Here is a 16,211-nt window from a genome sequence, read left to right as displayed (position 1 = left end):
TCATATAAAAGCTGTCATTCAGCTTTTATATCAATTTTTGTTTGAAACATTTCAGGAAAGAATGTTGTAAATGATTATTCTTTGATACACTTACCACAAAGGCCCTTGCATTTCAGAGGAAAGGATGTTGTTGAGAGGGAAGAGATTTGTCCCTGCTGAGGATTTTGTTTCACTAACAAATGGCCTTTTATAGAATTTTTTGTTTGTGAGCCTCCGAATTAAACCTATATTGTGGTTACTGTCTGGGTAAACCTAGGTAAGTGAATGAATTCTGGTCAGAGAAAAGAAATGCAGAACTTCTAGCATGGATGATTTTGAAGCAGCTTACTTCTATAAAACTGATACCCCTTATGACTTTGAATCAAAGGAAAATGAATGTTAGCTGTATCTTACTCATTTCATTGAGGAGTCAGCTAAGGCCCCAGTAGGTTAAGTGATTTGTTGAAGGTGACACAGGTGATACTTGAGCTAAAATAACTATGTGGCCAGTGCTTATTCTAGTTCAACATGGTTCCATCATATGTACATTTAATTTATGTAGATTTCAACTATGTACCTATGGAAAAAGGAGAAAAAAGTCTAAAGTTTTAGTTTCATATAATTTATCATGTGTTGTACATTATCACATATATAAAATACTGACATATCCATATGACTGTATAGGGTTGAATATACAAAATCATGTACACTATACTTAAAGAGTAATTTAAAAGGTTTTCCAGGGGTCATTTTGGTTATAAATGACTTGCATCTCATGTAGGAATTTAAAACTTAATCCTCTCCTTATAAAACACATGTCCTTGTGTTCCATGTTTTCTCTCTCATTATACTAAAGGTCAAATCATGTCTCCCAAACATGAGTTCATGCTGTAACATCCAGATATGGCTCAGTTTCAAATGCAAGGGTTGTTTTTGTTATTAGCATCAGCAGAGTAAATGGGTTCCATTGTATTTACTTGTAGGGTAGGGTTGTGCCAACGTTGGAATTCAGCAAGGGAGAGAGGAGAATCCTGATCTCGGTCTTCTGTAGGTAGTTTTAATTCGCACTTCAATCAGTCATCAAAAAAAATCAGTCACCTGCAAGTGTCTGGAATGTGCATGGTGCAGGGTTTCTCCAGTTCTGATCAGGTGCTTAGCATTCCAGGACAGTTCTCTTACCAGTTCTGGTCTCTCCACTGTCTTTCCACTCACTTATTTTTAGCTTCCCTTCAATACCAAACCTATAAATGGGGTACAGTCAGGCTTAGTGGGACAGCCATTTCTGATTTTCTTTTTAAGATCTGATTTGGACCCACTAGAATACCTGCAAAACTTAAAATGCATTTCTTCATGCCCTCCAAAGAAACGTGGAAAATATACTCTTAGAATCATAGTCTATTAGAACTTCGAGATACTTTACAAGTCACCTGCCCCAAACCTCTGATTTTAAAGAGAGACCCAGGGACTTTTCTCAAGGTTGCATATAGCTTTAGCTACAAAGTTAATTTTTCACACTACTGCTGAAGTTCCTATGGAAGATGTTTAAATAAAGAAACATTATATGTAGGTCAGAGCTACAAACAGGGAGCCCCTAATTTTTTATGAAAAAATTCTTAGAAACTTGAGTCTTCAGTCCTGAGCATCTTATAGCCTGCATTTGCCTCTTTCAAGCCCCAAAAGAAATGTTATGCTAATAACATACTTGTGGATTTAAGAGAACATATTGTGGAAACCAGTCAGTGGCTAAACGTGCTGCTGAAACTGAGAATGGAATTCCCCTTATCAAGGGGAGCAAAATATGAAGGAAATGTTGTAGAAATTATTCTCGGATAAACAGTTGTCTATATTTGTGATGAGGAAAAGGCTTCCTCATGCTATGTACTCAAAAGGACAAAAAGCAGGGCCAAAACCACAGCTAGGAGACCTACCTTATCTCTTTGAACATATTAAAGACACCAAATATGTGTTCATTGTAGGGAACTACTTTCTCCTTTGAACATGATGGTAAAGTTCTTTTTAAGAGAAAAGACCTTTGTAGAGTCAGCAATTGTGAAACAGTTGCAATGGAATTTTTTAAGAAAAAAAAAAGCCCAAGGGCTGATTCTTTATGATTACTAAGTATTGCTACATTGGTTATCATCATTGCTACATTGGTTATTGGGGATGAGCAGAAAAGCATTGTGGTGGCTATGTGCATGAAAATTATTCTGGAAAAGATTTGTGGAGGAGATGAGTATGAAACAGTTTTGAAGGAAGAATGAGAAATAGTGAGACTTTGCGATAAGTTTCGTTAATATTTCTGGAAAACAGTTGGAATCTAGAAAGATAAGCTCTCACGTGTAAGTGGCAACGTAATCTGGTTTGTTGTTCCAAGGTTATCAATATTCTGTGGAGCGATCCCAGAGGCAAAAGAGGCTGTTACCCAAACACAAGTCGAGGAGGGGGCTGCTATTTTGGACCAGATATTACCTCCAAGATTCTTAATAAATACCAGTTGAAGATGCTCGTTAGGTCTCATGAATGTAAACCCGAAGGGTATGAAATCTGCCACGATGGGAAGGTAAGCTAAAAATATTGGTGACATCATCACAGACATCCTTCCCCCAAGCATAGTCTTTCTTCACAGGATGTGTCTGACTTCTCTGCCCATGTGAAGATGTCTTCCCTAGGCCCAAAACAGAACGCCACGCTTGGTAGACAGAAATAGGAGACTGTCGGGTTCACAGAGGTTGTTTGAAGGGGCCTCACTGTCCCTTACCCTAAGAGATATTTGGTTTATTTCCCTGATCTTCCCTAATCCAGAGATAGAAACTCTGACACATAACACTGAGTACACACACAGGAAGGCTTTGTTCTGTACTAATCACAAGGCAAGTCTTTGGGAGTAGGGTTAAGAATGTACTTATTCTCACAGCACACAGAAAGGCAGCAGTGAATCCAGTTTGCTCTCTTTCACCTTTTCACCTTTTGCACCTTCCCTGTGCAGAGCAGAGCCACAAGACACACTTACGTTCTATTCACTGAGTAGGTGATCTGTAGCAAGCCCCTCACTGTGGGCTGTTCTGCTGCGGCCACTAAAATGGAGTGTATTGCTCTTCTTCAGTGATGTCTGAAAGGCCAGAGAGGTGAGGACGGAGGAGCTTGTTTCTGGTCCCAAGTTATCCTAGGAGTGCTCCTCTTTTCTCATAGTGAACAGCAGTAATTAAAAAGGAATACCGGGGGTGGGTAATACCTCAGTGGTAGAGTACAATGCTTAGGATGCACAAGATTCTGGATTCAATCCCTGGTACCTCCATTTGAAAAAATAATAAACAAACAAACCTAATCGCCCCCCCCACACACACAAAGGAATACCAAATTGCATTGCATTTCTTTCTCTTTCAACACTTTTGCCTTTCTTAGCTGTATTTTAGTCCATTGGAAGCTCATACTAACATTGCGAGATGGTTAAGCAAGTGTTATTTAGGGTTTCTTTGTAATAAGAAAATAGAAAATAGCAGTGACATGCTCATTAGGGCAGGACTGGGCCTACACCAGGCCTACACACTGGGCCTACACACTGACAAGTATCACTCTCCCATCCTCTACCCCAAGACTGGTTCCTTCCCCACAGAGGGGTCATGGTCCCTTATCTAGCCACTATTTCTCTGACATCAAAGCACTGGTTTTGTAGGGCCCCTGGATCCTCTGAATAAGTCAGCTATAAGGAAAAGAAGACAACTATGATACTAGACAAGTTTTATTTTAAATGCTCAAATATCACAAGAAAAGAAAATAAAGGCTTTACCCTCCCCTCTTTGAAAATTAGAATTTATAAAACTGAGCATTAAGGAGAATTCTAAGATATGGAAGTGAAATTGTACACAGGATTGCAAGGCCATGCACTGTGGGGGTGAGTGGCTAGAAATTAATACTCCTGGGGACCCTGATTTAAAAGCCTTGTTTCTCTTGGGATGGAATCACAGGAAATCCTATCAGTCTTGGATAATTTTTATGGATTTTGAACTTTGTTTGATTTTTGCTGTTTAACAATTGAGCTGTTTCTGGCTTTATTGAAGAACCTTTTGAGAACTAACTCTATATGAACCTAACACTCTTTTTCTTTAACTAGGTTATTACTGTATTTTCGGCATCTAATTATTATGAAGAAGGTAGCAATCGAGGAGCTTACATCAGAATGAGTTCTGGTACCACCCCCCGATTTTTCCAGTACCAAATAACTAAGGCAACGTGCTTGAGGCCTCTTTACCAAAGGTGTGTATACTCTAAGGAGAATTCTGAGCTCTGGTACTGGTGACCAAGTAGAAGCGGTCCAGAGTGACTAAGAGTGAAGTCTGGAAGTAGAACCAGAGTGACTGTGAGTGAAGAAAGCTACTTATTGGTTACTCATTGGTATAAACAAAATGGAAATAGTTCCATTCACCAGTTGTGAATGTGCTCATTAAACCAAGAGCAGCAATTTTCAATTGATACATCTCTTTAGATGGATAAAGCAGTCAGAATGCACGAACAGGCCCTAACTGAATGTAAGGAAAAGAAAGTCTCTGTACCCACCTCATCCCGTAAGCTCCAGCTTTCTCTGCCCTGAAACAGCCCCGTCTGCTCTTGCCTCTTGGTCTCACCTCTACCTAGAGGTGTATGTGACAAGAGTTGAGTGTGTCTCTCCATGTGATGGCATTCATAGCTTATCTTCCTTTTCTCCCTTTAACATGATCTTTTCAATACTTTTTTTTATTATAAAATGAATATGTTTATTGTTAACAAGTGAGACAAAACAAAGATGTATAAAGAAAATGTTAATGATCTTCTCTCCTGCAACTTCTCAGAGGCAACTGAGATTAATAGCCTGGAGGGGACCCTTCCACTCTCTTCTTGCTCCTACAAAAATAGACAAGCAATTGCCCAGTCATTGAATTAAAAAAAATGTTGAGCACCTGCTACTGGTGTCTGACACTATTCTAGGCAGTAAACAAAATAGGCAAAAATCTTCTCCTTCATCAAAGCATATCCCAGGGGAGGAGAAAGGCAGTAAACAGCATACACACATTATTTTTTACAAAGATAGAATCACACTGCACCCTCTATTCTGCAACTCTTTTCCTAAAGATTATATCGTGAACACCACTCCAAGTTAGTACGTATAGACCTAACTCATTCTTTTTAGTAGATGCATAATATTCTGTAGTATACATTTGCCATAACAGTTATGGATAACTAAATCTTATTCAATTGATAGCCATCCAGACTGGTTCCAGGGTTTTGTACTTAAAAGCAGTACTGTAACAAACATTCCTCTGTGTGTGTTACATACATATATACATAAGTTTTTAGTGCTTTTTTTACATAAGATTTCACGATGTGGGTGGTTTTTTTTTTACCTGAAATAAATCTTAGTAGACTATTACTTGGCTTTGTTTTTTTAAATTTATATATATATCTTTATTGAAGTATAGTCAGTTTACAATATTGTGTCAATTTCTGGTGTACAGCACAATACTTCATTCATATAGGAACATACATATATTCATTTTCATATTCATTTTCCATAAGTTACTACAAGATATTGAATATAGTTCCCTGTTCTATACAGTATAAGCTTCTTGTTTATCGGATTTTGTGAGAATCCTCCTGTGTTTTGAAACAAGAGACACTCTGCCAGAGTTCAGTAGGTGTTCTGTGCGATTCAGTGGTTTTGTAGATGTAATTCTTGGTGTATTTGTGGGAGAGGGTGAGCTGTGAGTCTGTCTACTCCACCATCTTGGCTCAACCCCCACAATGTGAGATTTACGTGTTTAAAATTTTACTAGATACTCCAAAAGAGTTGTAACAATTAACAATTTGGAAAGCAATGTATCACTTTCTCCATATCCTAATTAGTCTTAGGTATTATTACTCATCTTACTTTTTGCCAAACTGATGGATAAAAATGATAAATTTCATTGTTTTAATTTGCATTTTTTAGACAGCTGAGTTTGCTCATCTTATGTTTTTGGACATTGCATTTTCTCTTCTTTGAATTTCTTGTTTATAATATTCCCCCATTTTATATTGGGTTGTTTGTTATTTTCTGATATTTTTATAGGAATTCTTTGCATATGAGGGATAGAGGATTTTTATGGGCATGTTGCATATGTTTTGTTGGTGTCTTGATTTTGCTTTAGTTTTTTATAATTTTATAATTTCATTATAACTGTTGGATTTTTACCTTTGGTAGAAAAATGTCTTCACACAAATTATAGATATAAAATTTACTTTAACAGCTTTTTTGAGACATAATTTATATATCATAAAGTTTACCAAGTTAAAGAATACAATTCAATGATATTTAATATATTTACAGAGTTGTGTAACCATCACCATAATCTAATTTATGAACATTTGTTTCATCTTAAAAAGAGAACGTGCATCCATTAGCAGTCATTCATTATTATCACCTCCCCCTGTCATAACACTCAACCACTAATCTACTTTGTCTCTATAGATTTGCCTATTCTGGATATGTCATGTAAATGGGATTACACAACATGTGGTCTTTTCTGACTAGCTTCTTTTACTTACCACAGTGCTTTTGAGGTTCATTCATGTCATAACATGTATCAGTACTTCAGTCCTTTTTATGGCTGAGTAAAATTCCATTGTATCAATAGACCTCATTTTCTGTGTCCATTCATCAACTAATAGAAATATGGGTTGTTTCTACTTTCTGGCTATTAAGAATAATGCTGTTTTGAACATTGACAGACAAGGTTTTGTGTGTACATTTGTTTTCATTTCTCTGAAGTATATACCTGAAAGTGGAATTGCTGGATTATCTGGTAACTTTATGTTTAACATTTTGAGGAGCTTGCAAGCTTTTTTTCCCAAGTGGATGCACAATTTTACATTCCCATTAACAATGTTTGAGGATTCCAATTTCTCCACATCCTTGACAACCCTTGTTATGATCTGTCTTTTTGATTATAGCCAACTTAGTGGATGTAAGCTAGAATCTCTTGGTTTTGGTTTGCATTTCCTTCATGACCAGTGATATTGAGGGTCTTTTCATGTGCTTATTGGACATTTGTATATCTTCTTTGGAGAAATATTTTTAATTGAGTTATTACTCTTTTTATTATTGCATTGTAAAAGTTAATTATTTATCCTATATTCATGTCACTTATTAGATATATGTTTTGCAAATAGTTTCTCCCATTTTGTGGGATATCTTTTTGCTTTCTTGATGGTATTATTTGCAGTTCAAAAGTTTTAAATTTTGATGAAATCCAATATATCTATTTTTGCTTTTCTGCTTGTGGTGTTGTATCTAAAAAATGATTGCCTAACTCAGAGTCATGAGGATTTATTCCTATATTTTCATCTAAGAATTTTATAGATTATTTTTATAGATTATTCTCTTACATTTGGGTATCTGATCCATTTTGAGTTAATTTTTATATATGGTGTGAGGTAGGGGTCTAATTTTATTCTTTTACATGTGTACATATTCAATTGTCCAGCACCATCAGTCGTAAAGACTGTGCTTCCCCTACTTGACTATCTTGGCACACTTCTCAAAAATCAATTGACCATAAATGTGGGGGCTTATTTCTGGACTTTAAATTGTACTTCCTTGACCTGTATGTCTAATCCTAATGTGAATAACACACTGTCCTGATTACTATAGCTTTTTGGTAAGTTTTGAAATGGGAAAATGTGAGTTGAACTTGGTTCTTTTTTAAGATTATTTTCCATGTGAATTTTAGAATCAGCTTGTCAACTTCTCCAAAAAATGCTAGCTGGGATTTTGATAGGTATTATTTTGAATCTGTAGATCAATTTGGGGCTATTTCCATCTTAGCAGTATTACATTTAACAATCTATATTATTGTTTTTATTTTGATCTTCGTTAATTTCCTTGAAAAATATTTTGTGTTTTCAAGGTGCAAGTCTTGGACTTCTTTTGTTAAATTCACTTGTAAATATTTTATTCCTTTTTGGTGAGTAGTAAGTAGAATTGTTTTCTTAATTACATTTTTGGATTTTTCATTTCTAGTGTATAGAAATACAGTTGATTTTTGTATGTTGTGCAGTCTTAATGAACTTCTTTATTAGTTCTAATAGTTTTTTAAAATTTATTATTTAATTGAAGTATAGTTGTTATACAGAGTTCTAATAGTTTTTAGTGGATTCCATGGGATTTTCTATGTACAAGATTATATTATCTGTGAATAGGGATAGTTTTACTTCTTCCTTTCTAATCTGGATACCTTTTACTTCCTTTTCTTGCTTAACTGCTTGGCTAGAACCTCCAGACCAATATTGAATAGAAGTGCTGAGAGCAGATTTCCTTGTCTTGTTTCTGATCTCAAAAGAGACATATTCATTCTTTCACCATTAAGTTTATTAGTTATGTGTTTTTTGTAGATGCTCCTTATCAGGTTGAGAAAGTTCCCTTCCATGCCTAGTTTTTTGACTGTTTTTATCATAAAGAGTGTTGGAATTTGTCAAATACTTTTTCTGAATATTTTAAAATGATCATGTGGATTTTGTCCTTGATTAATTTCAGATATTAAACCTTGCATTCCTGGGGTAAATCCCGCTTCACTTGTTAATGATGTATAACTCTTTTTATATGTTGCCGGATGTAGTTTGCTAGTATTTTGTTGAGGATTTTCCATCTATATTCATAAGAGTTATTGGCTGTAGTTTTCTTGTGATCTTTGTCTGGTTTTGGTATCATGGTGTAGTACTAACTTTATATAAAAAGATGGGTAGTATTCTTACCTTTTCTATTTTTTGGAAGAGTTTGTGAATGATTGGTGTCAGTTCTTCTTTAAATGTTTGGTAGAATTCACCAGTGAAGCCATCTGGTCCTGAGCTTTTCTTTGTGAGAAGTTGTTTGATTAATTATTCAATCTTTTTCCTTGTTCCAGCTATGTTCAGTTTTCTACTTCTTCTTAGCTAATTTTGGCCATTTGTATCTTTATAGGAACTTGCCGTTTCATCTAGGTTATCTAATTTTTTGGCATACAATTGTTCATAGTGTTCCCTTATAATCCCTTTTATTTCTGTAAGGTCAGATGTGATGACCCCTCTTTTGTTTTTGATTTTCTAGAATCACTTTATTTTAGAAATTTGGATCTTTTTTTTTTTTTTTGGCCAGTCTAGCTAAGTTTGTCAATTTTATTGATCTTTTCAAAGAACCAATTAAATTTTTTTCTATTTTTTTAATTTCTCTATTTCATTTATTTCTCTTCTGTTCTTTATTACTTCCACCTTTGTGTTTGCTTTAGGTTTTAGTTTACTCTTTTCTTTCTAGTTTTTGAAGATAGATAATATGTTTATGATTTGATATCTTTCTTCTTTTTTAATATAGGCATTTATAGCTAAAAATTTTCCTCTGAGCATTGCTTTAATTGTATTTCATATGTTTTGCCATGTTGTATTTACATTTTCATTCGTTTTAAAGTATTTTGTATTTCTATTGTGATTTTTTTCTTTGACCCATTGGTTATTTAGGATTGTGTTGTTTAATTTCCTCATATTTGTGATTTTCCTAATTTCTTTGTTATTAATCTCCAGGTTTTTTTTTTTTTGTAGTCAGAAAAGATACTTTGTATGGTTTTAATCATTTTACATCTGTTGAGACTTATGTTATAGCCTAACATAGGGTCTATTGTGGAGAATATTCCATATGTGCTTTAGAAGAATATATATTCTGCTGGTGTTAAGTGGAGTGTTTTATACAAATCTGTTAGATCTAGTTGGTTCATAATGCTATTCAAGTCTTTTATATCCGTTTTGATTTTCTGCCCAGTTGTTCTATCCATGATTGAACGTAAAGCATTGAAGCCCCCAATGATTATTGTTTAGTTGTCTATTTCCCCCCCTCACTTCTTTCCATTTTTGCTTCATGTAGTTTTGGGCTCTGTCAGTAGGTTCATATATGTTTTATAATTGTTTTATCTTCTTGACTTGGTTCTTTTATCACTACAAAATATTCCTATTTATCTCTAATAACAGCTTTTGTTTTAAAGTATATTTTGTCTGCTATTAGTATGGCCACTCTCTTATGGTTGCTGTTTGCATGTTATACCTTTTCCTTTCAAACTCTTTGTATCTTTGAAGTTAAAGTGTATCTCTTATAGACAACATATAGTTGGGTCTTATGTTTTTAATCCAGTCTCAAAATCTCTGCTTTTTTATTCATTTAATCCATTCACATTTGATGTTATTATTGATGTGGTTGGATTTACATCCACCATTTTGCTTTTTTGGGATGTATGTGACTCATGACTACTTTATTCCTCTGTTCTTCCTTTATTTTGAATTTATTTTTGTTAGTAGTCTGAGGTAGAAGTTTAGCATCCAGACATTTAGTTAATTATGCTAGCACTATTTTTCAAAATTGTCCTTTTCTACTGAATTTTAATACCTCCTTTGTCATATGTATTATTCCCAGATATAGTTCACTAAATTTATGAAATTTGTATTATATTCTACTCATGTATGTATCTGTCTTCTCTTGTGTCAATATCTGCTGTTTGTTTAAGTAACTTTAAGGTAATTTTCAATATCTGCTATAGAAAGTCCCTTTTTATTTTCCTTTTTATCTTGGATATTCTCAGACACTAATTGTTCACATGAATCTTTGAAATCATAAAGAAAAGACCAGTGGTAATCCTTTTAAAATTTCACAAAACATGCACATGCATACATATAAACACATTCACCACCTGGAAATATGTGTGAAGTTAGGCAATTCCTTTAATGTAGATACTGGTAAGTGGCAAAAAGCATATTAAAATGAAACAGAACAGTATGGTTTATATAACTTTCACCTAATCATTGTTTTCTTAACATAGGGTGAATGCTATTGAAAGTAGTGCCATCAGGATGTTAAAAGAGAGAATGATTTCACGAAAAACTGACCTCATTCGTGCTTTCCAACTTCAAGACCGCAATAAATCAGGTAAAAAAAAAATTATATAATGCTTACCATTTCTTAACATACCTGGTTACGTACCGATTAGTTTTTATTTTCTTTGCTTCCTTAAGATTTCAGTTTTCTACTTTTACCAGCAAAGAATGATAGAGATAAAAGTAAAATATAATCCATTATATGCTTGGAATAAAGCATATTCCTCCTTTTCAGTAAGCTTATTTCAACTTAAAATAAACAACAACAACCCTAAATTAGACTTCTATTCTGGTAGTATGTCAGACTAGACACCTTGGAAGGCCCTCCTGTTAAGAAACAGCTACGTTCTAGAGGATACAGAATTTTAATGAATTTACCAGCCTGTCGGTAAGAGAACTCTCTAGGCTGCATTTCCTCTCCCCATTAAAAGATTTTTGAAACCACATGTGGGAGCACGGAGCAGCAAGCAAGCACAAAAGGCTAGATTGTCCTGGGGGCTAATGCTAATATTGGTGTAGCAATTATCCTGAGACTAAACCATACGATAGCAGAAGGATGGATAAGCTGACTTTGAGACTTCCAACATTAAGCCTAGACCCTCGAAGTGGCTAAAGTATTCCTAGGTCTGAAGTACCCGTGACTCCTGGCAAGAAAATGCAAATACATCTTCATGGAAATCATCCCTAATTTTGGCCACTAGTATATCCAGAGATTAAGATCAGCTAACATGAGCTTACAACCAAAGATCACCAAACAAACAAGGAGACAGGCTACCATGAGTGAGAGTCAGCAGAAACAAGAAGAAACAGATTTAGTTTCCCAAGGACATCAGATATTGGAATTATCAAATACAAAATTTTAAAATTACTAAGAAAATGTTTAAAGAAATGAGGATGAAATCATAAACATGCATTTGAAAAATGGTTTAAAGAAGAACCATTTTTATTTTATATAGATATACAATGACTTGTTAAAAAACATAATGAGTGGGTTAAACAGAAGATTAGACACTGCTTAAAAAAGAATTAGAAAGATTAAGAGTTATGGGCAGTAAAATTAGGAACTTTAACATATTTCCAATCAGGGTCCCAGGAGGAGAGAATGTAAGAGAGCATATATTTGACATGATAATGGCTGAGACTTTTTCAGAACTGATGAAAGGCTCAAATTCACAGATAAGGAGGAATAGTGATTCTCAAAAGGATAAATAAAATTAAATTCACACCCACACACACACTTGTGAAACTGCAGAGCACCAACAGCAAAGAGAAAATCTTAAACGCAAGCAGAGGAAACACACATAGCTACAGAGACAACAATTACAGTGACATCAAGCTTCTCAACAGTTGCAACAGAAGCCAGTAGACAGTGGAATCATAGACACAGATGGTCCCCAATTTATGATGGTTCGACTTAACGATTTTTTACTTTAAAATGGTGTGAAAGCCATAGGGATTGAGTAGAAATCATACTTCGAATTTTGAATTTTGTTCTTTTCCTAGACTAGCAGTATGTGGTGTGATGCTCTCTCATGATGCTGGGCAGTAGCAGTGAGCATAGCTCCCAGTCAGTCGCAAGATGATGAGGGTAAACAACCAATATACTTATAACCATTATGTACCCATACAACCATTCTGTCTTTTACTTTCAGTACAGTATTCAATAAACTACATGAGATAGTCAACACTTTACTATAAAACAGGCTTTGTGTTAGATGATTTTGCCCAACTCTAGGCTAATGTAAGTGTTCTGAGCACATTTAAGTTAGGCTAGGCTAAGCTAGGCTATTCGATAGGTTAGGTGTATTAAATGCAGTTTTTACTTATGATATCTTCAACTTATGGTAGGTTTATTGGAATGTAACCCCATTTTAAGTCAAGGAAGATCTGTGTAAAACACTGAAAATAAAATTTAGAAAAAGATACAACATGAAAATACTAACAAAGTGGGAACAGCTCTATTAACATCAGACAAAGTAGACTTCAAGGAGATATATACATTACTAGAAATATAAAGGGACCACTTTTTAATGATAAAATTGTGTTTAATGAATAAATGTGTATGCACCTATTAATGTAGCTTTCTTCAAAAATGTGTAAAACAAAAATGGACTGAACAAGTAGAAGTAGAAAAATCTACCATCGTAGTGGGAGATTTTAATATTCCTCTCTCAGGAACTGAAAGAATAAACAAACAAAAAGATTAGCACACTTTCCTTAAAAGACATATATAGAACTCTGCATCCAATATTGCACAATAAACATTCTTGTCAAGCACAAATGGAATATTTACAAAAATTGACCATTAACTGGAACATAAAGCAAATCTCAACAAATTTTGTATTGGAAACATACAGAATAAATTCTCTGACATATTGAATTGAGCTAAAATTCAATAACATAAGGTAGCTAGAAAATCCCCTTGGCCTTGGAAATGGGAAATACACTTATAAATAACTGTTGGATCAAAGAAGAAATTATAGTGCTGAAACTGAATAATGAAAGTGCATATCATAAGCATATCAAAGCTTATGGGATGCAAATTAGAGAGGCATTTATAACCTTATATGTATATATTTTAAAAGGTGAAACTATGGTCAACAAAGTTAAAAAAAAAGTGGTTCTTTGAAGAAACTGTTGATAAAACCCTCATGAGGAGTGAAAGAGAGACCAAATAACTAACACCAGATTGAAAGGGGGGACATTACTACGGACTTTACAAATATTGAAAAGATCATAAGATGTATTATGGAAACTCTTTTGCTAATGAAAGGAAACTTTAGATTAAATGGACAGATTCCTAAACTATATATGTACACACACGCACACTTATCAAAATTGACACAAAAAGTAATAGAAAATCTGAACAATCCTATAACTATTGAAGAAACTGGATCTGAAATTTTGAAACTTTCCCCAAAGAAAGCTCTGAGCTCAGATAACTTCCAACATACGTTTAAGAAAGAAATGAAACCAGTGTCACACCAACTCCTAGAAATAGAGGGAACACTTTCAGGATGATTTTAGGAGGTCAGTGTAATCCTGATACCAAAACCTAACAAGACCATTATGGAAAAGGAAAATTAAAGGATGGTATCACTTATACATTTAGATGAAAAAAATCCTAGATGAAGTAATAGTATGAGGTTAATGTATCACAACAGGGTTTAGTTTATTCTAGGAACACTAGGAATTGTAGGTTGTTTTAGCATTTGAAAATCAATCAGTGTAATTCACCACTTAACAAAGCTTAAAGAAATTGAGTCTTTCATCTGTTCTGGGAAAAGTATTTATATTTTTAAAAACTACATGTAATATTAGGTGATTAAAGGATATTACTTGGGATGAGAGGTGAGACAATATGCCAAAATGTTAAAAATAAAAGTGATCTTTTATCCTTTATATCCTTTTTTGTTTTCAAATCTTATATTATAAATATACCTTACTTTGTTAATCAGAAAAAAGAAAAAAAAAATCTATCACACCCAAAGTCTGATTGCTTACATATAACAGTAAGGGAAAGATCTGTGGAACCCCAAAGACTTTCTTTGGTCATTCCTCCCTCAGAGCCATGGGGCCTGGCAGGACAGATCTTAAACAGGAGCAGAGGCACCCAGGCTATCCACTTGTTCAATCAAGAAGATTGCATTTCTTTATTAGATTATCAACCAGTTATATGGGCTTTGTTGTTGTTAGGAAAACTTTCTATGGGCCAGTGGGCTTTTTCCATGGAGAACGTTTTGGGGCTGAACTTACCATGGAGATCTCTGAGTTCGCATCTGGTTGCTACAGACAAAGATGGAAATACTGACTACATGTCCAGCTTCCAGGATATCCACATTCAAAAACCTGTGAAAGAGGCAAGTGAAACACAGCCCTGGCTAAAACCTGGCTGGAGCAAAACACCCTTTGGACGACTTATAAGAGTTACTTAGTCCTTGAAAAGCTGGGAGTGGAATCATCTAATGGAGGGGTGTGGCAGTCTTGGGAAAGGCCTAAGGGGGATTTCCCCAGGTCCATTGTGGCCTGTTGAGGAAATTTGTGCATTCTAAGGAAAGGCAAAAATGGAAAGGAAGAAAAACCTTCTGCAAGCAAATCCATGTCACCAATGTGATTGTTAAGTGCTGTCCTGCAGAAGGCCAGATGTAACATCTATTCTTTCATATAATATACCATTTTAAAATACTCAACATATTTCTATTGACTGTCAGTAAATACTTACTGACATGACATCTTATACCTTAAGGAATTTTAAAATTTAGAATCCCTTATTAAAATGGGAATACCCCAGGGAGAGTTGTCAGACTCCCCGGAACTTAGTAGTTAACAACTCCTCAGCAGTTAGTTATAATAGTGGGCTGAAAGTGAGCTGATGGGAACTAGGTCTGGGGTGATTGTTTGCAGGGGAGCTGGGAAGTTAAGAAAGGAAGTAAAAGTGCCGGTAGGAGACTAAAATAGCCACAGGAAGGAGGCTTTTGGCTTCACTTGAGAGACAGTTTACTGTGGTGACTAAGCTCGTAAACCTTGGCTTCAGGCCAAGAATCAAATCCCACTTACCAGCTATGTGGACCTCGGAAAATTTACTTTACGCCTCTATTTTCCAATCTGTAAAATGGGCATAATAATAGTTCTGTTCCTTGGGCTGTTGTGGAGGACTGTATGAAATAATCCACAGAAAGCTCTCAGTGCAGAGCCTGGCACACAGGTGTTCTCAGTAAATATTTGCTATTATTATTTACTGCTTCCAGAATCGCTTTGGCCCTGTCCCCTGAAGAACAGAGACTACAAACTCTTCAGAACACAAGAGCATGGTCTTTTATCTAATTTAAGAGAGTCGGGCCTCCAAAGAAGGCCTGCCTTTTCAAATTTCTGTTTAAATCACATAATTTCAATTGGTTACCACATTGTGTGCTTGTTACTTTTACTAAAATTGATCTGTGTGTGTTTTAACACTTTCTTTATTTTAGGTTCAGTCTACTTTAATTGAAACAGTGTACAGATACCGATCTGACCTGCAAATCATCTTTAATGTCATTGACTCTGATCACTCAGGTAAATTCACTTTGATTGGTTCAATAGCAGTAGAAAGCAAAGGCTAGTCTGTTTCTCTGAAACCAGAACTCTGTTTTCATCCATTGCATTCTTCATCCAAACTTGATTTAACACGAGGTGGAGTGGGGATAAACTCATGTTTAATATTACTGTTTTTTTAAGTTTGTCCACAAACTCTGTATTCAGTTCTGTATGGTATAGGCTTAAGTATCCATTAGCCAGACAAGATTAGCTCCTTTTATAAATCACCCACACAGATGAAAAGATAATTCACTGTCCAT

At 34.9% G+C, this 16,211-nt stretch overlaps 1 protein-coding gene across 10 annotated transcripts in view; it reads left to right on the top strand.

Moving 5' to 3' along the window:
* PPEF1 (protein phosphatase with EF-hand domain 1) overlaps positions 1-16,211 on the top strand; it is a 124,973-nt gene that overhangs the window by 107,349 nt on the left and 1,413 nt on the right. For all 10 annotated transcript variants that reach the window (XM_032475730.1, XM_032475729.1, XM_032475727.1 and 7 more), the window contains 5 exons: positions 2,354-2,539; positions 4,091-4,233; positions 10,824-10,930; positions 14,575-14,738; positions 15,846-15,930. In XM_032475730.1, the coding sequence (XP_032331621.1) occupies positions 2,354-2,539; positions 4,091-4,233; positions 10,824-10,930; positions 14,575-14,738; positions 15,846-15,930 (685 nt within the window). The remainder of the gene's footprint in view (positions 1-2,353; positions 2,540-4,090; positions 4,234-10,823; positions 10,931-14,574; positions 14,739-15,845; positions 15,931-16,211) is intronic.

The sequence above is a fragment of the Camelus ferus genome, chromosome X (genome assembly GCF_009834535.1).
Source record: "Camelus ferus isolate YT-003-E chromosome X, BCGSAC_Cfer_1.0, whole genome shotgun sequence".
Taxonomy (NCBI): domain Eukaryota; kingdom Metazoa; phylum Chordata; class Mammalia; order Artiodactyla; family Camelidae; genus Camelus; species Camelus ferus.
The sequence above is the reverse complement of the archived record's forward strand: the minus strand, read 5'-3'. Positions and strand labels throughout refer to the sequence as shown.